The sequence below is a fragment of the Octopus bimaculoides genome, chromosome 30 (genome assembly GCF_001194135.2).
Source record: "Octopus bimaculoides isolate UCB-OBI-ISO-001 chromosome 30, ASM119413v2, whole genome shotgun sequence".
Classification (NCBI taxonomy): domain Eukaryota; kingdom Metazoa; phylum Mollusca; class Cephalopoda; order Octopoda; family Octopodidae; genus Octopus; species Octopus bimaculoides.
The window spans coordinates 5,930,744-5,933,737 of NC_069010.1; the positions used below are offsets into that span (position 1 = coordinate 5,930,744).

General features: G+C 37.6%; 1 protein-coding gene across 1 annotated transcript in view; it reads right to left on the reverse strand.

Annotated features, from left to right (window-relative positions):
• The window catches only part of LOC106881887 (probable ATP-dependent RNA helicase DHX37), a 25,242-nt gene that overhangs the window by 11,042 nt on the left and 11,206 nt on the right, over positions 1–2,994 (reverse strand). The window contains exons 7-11 of the mRNA XM_052978104.1: positions 2,492–2,599; positions 1,923–2,047; positions 1,312–1,408; positions 989–1,054; positions 125–203 (exon numbers count right to left, since the gene is read on the reverse strand). Of these exons, the coding sequence (XP_052834064.1) occupies positions 125–203; positions 989–1,054; positions 1,312–1,408; positions 1,923–2,047; positions 2,492–2,599 (475 nt within the window). The remainder of the gene's footprint in view (positions 1–124; positions 204–988; positions 1,055–1,311; positions 1,409–1,922; positions 2,048–2,491; positions 2,600–2,994) is intronic.

Genomic DNA, 2,994 nt, shown 5'->3' on the forward strand with positions numbered 1-2,994 from the left:
GTCAAATGACTGAAACAAGTAAAAGAGTAACTAACAAATGAAGATGACTGCTATGATCTGCCTCCACACTAAATGCCCTCACTTCAGACAAAAGAAATGGCTTTAAAAATCTTTGTTTGCTTACATTTTTTCATTTCTTTAAATGTTTTTGGTGTTTTGGGTTTTGTCAATGCACCAAGAGTGGTCAACAGCTTTTCAGCTGCCTACAAAAGAAAGAAATAATGATATTATTATTATTAAGATAGTGCTCATGGGAACTGCCCATATCCTACGTAAAATACTGTCTATGTGATCTCAAATTTTAAAACAAACACATAATTTTCTCATGTTTTCTTAAACATTTTCTAGAACAACACTATGTACAAATCCAAATATATGGCACCCTAAGCATGACACCAACATGAACTTCTAACTTGTCTCTGGGTGAGACTTGGAGCCAACTTGTATAAATGCAAAGCAAAAGTCAAACATAGGTAAGTTCCTATTACAGCATACTATTTAATTATAAGAAGATGTAATTTTTTTTTTTGCATTTTTATAATATTTCATAATTAAACTTTAAATAATTAGCACTCATGTTATTTAAATATCCTCAAAACCATGACAAAAACAAGGAATAAAATATTTAATCAAATTATGAAAACGTACCACCAGTAATGAATATGGAAATTGTGTGAAGTTTGTGATGAACCACTGGTGATACATGTGGCGATTAACCTGTTAAAAGGTTAACCCTTTCGATATCAACCTGGCTGAAACTGGCTCTGGCACTGTAGTACAAATGTCTTGTTTTCATAAGTTTTGAATTAAAATCTTCCACCAAACCTTAGTCACAATTTATGTTCCTAACACTAGCTTAATGATAACTAAGTTATTTTACTAAATTCTTTGTTATTAAAATTAATTGAAAGAGACACAGGGCATCTTAAAATAAATATGGTAACGGAAGGGTTGAAGTTCAAAGGTCAGAGCATAAAGGTCAACTTACAATGATCTGTTTCTTATCTGGAGCCGTGGGATATGGGAAGTTTAACACCTTGTCAATCCCCAAAAACTGAAAAGAAAAAAGCAGACAAATATTGGTTTGAAATTTCAGTACAAGGCCACCAATTTGGCAGAAGTGGATAAGTCAATTACATTGACCCCAGTGCATAACTGGTACTTATTTTATCGACCTTAAAAGGACAAAGGCAGTTTCAATTCCTGGACCGGGCGATGCGTTGTGTTCTTGAGCAAAACACTGAATTTCATGATGGTCACAACTACACCATACTGCCCCCCCCCCCACACACACACTGTAGATGGTCTTACCCTCATTTGTAAGATGATGTCCTCAAGTGGTCGACGAAGAATTTCAGGCTCTGAATAATCAATAAAGTCATCGTTGTAGACAGCAGAGGAATATAATCTGGAATGGAAGATGGAAAAGAATGAAAGCTCAAGGTAGGAAGTTATGTCCCCAGGTAATTTCAAGAATAACGTTACTAATTCTAAACTTGTAGATAGATACATAGATAGATAGACAGATAGATAGTGTTGTCAGCATAGTAACTAACACATTTTGATTAAAAATGTGGGATATTTAAGTGCAAGTCTGTCAACACAACAACACAGACTTCAATAATAGACTACATGTCTATCATCATCATCATCATCATCATTTTGACATCCGTTGGTACTGATTCCATTTGGGAATCCTCCATGCCAGATTCATTGGAGGTCTTGTCTAGGTGCTCTACTAGTTGTTTCAATTCTTTTTTGTGAGCCCGCCAGTCCAACAACATCATCTGAAAAGTGCAGTAATCATACCATTGTGGTCTTCCAGTGCATCAGTCATAATCTTCTCAGGGAAGATGTTGAACAAGGTCAGCAAGAGACTTTCGCTTAGGGTTAAATGGAAAAAAAAACAAAAACTGACTAACCTGTAACAATGACCAGGGCCAACACGCCCTGCCCGCCCTGCTCGTTGACTTGCGGAAGCCTTCGATGTCCAGGTCACCTTGAATATTGAAGCTCCCGTTACTTTGTCACAATACTTTGTCTTTACCTGTAATAGAAAGTGTATACATTTTTACCTGTTTCAGTTATTTGACCGTGGCCATGCTAGGGCACAGCTTTGAAGGGTTTTAGTCGAACAAATCGACCCTAGGTCATGTTAGTCATTGTAAGCCTGGTACTTACGCTATCAGTTGCTTTTGCCAAACTGCTAAGTTGTGTGGATGTAAACACACCAACAGCAGTGGTGGGGGACAAACACACATACATTATCCTCATCATCATCATCATTTAACATACACCATTTTGAGCGTGGCCGTTGCCAGTACTGCCTGACTGGCCTTCGTGCCGGTGGTACGTAAAAGCACATACTACACTCTCAGAGTGGTTGGCGTTAGGAAGGGCATCCAGCTGTAGAAACACTGCCAGGTCAGATTGGAGCCTGGTGCTAAAATGTCAATAACGAAACAGTGAAAGTAAATGAATTTGGCCTTACCTTGCCAGAATCAACAACATATTTGATGTCAGGGATGGTGATGGAGGTCTCTGCTACGTTGGTGGATACAACACAAAGACGACAGTTCTTTGGGGGAGGCTGGAATACCTGGAAAATAACGGTAGATTGAGAGAATATTAGAGGAGAGTTGGCTGGATGCAGAAACTGAAGGACACATTTCACAGGGGATAACATTAACCGGTCCGTGAACATATTCTTCCATTGTTTTGTTCTTGTTACGGTCATTAGACTGTGGCCATGCTGGAGCAGAGGGTTTGTAGCATTTTAGTTGAATGAATCAACCTGAAGATAGCGCTTTGACCGTTCCATTTCAGATGATTGTAAATATATATATATATATATATATGGGCATAACTATACAAGAATGCCTCACGTTAACTGCCGTAATAAACACATTTTTACCGAATGCGAGGAAATGCAGCCTTCAAAGAATGTATATATATATATATATATATATATATATATATATATACACACACACA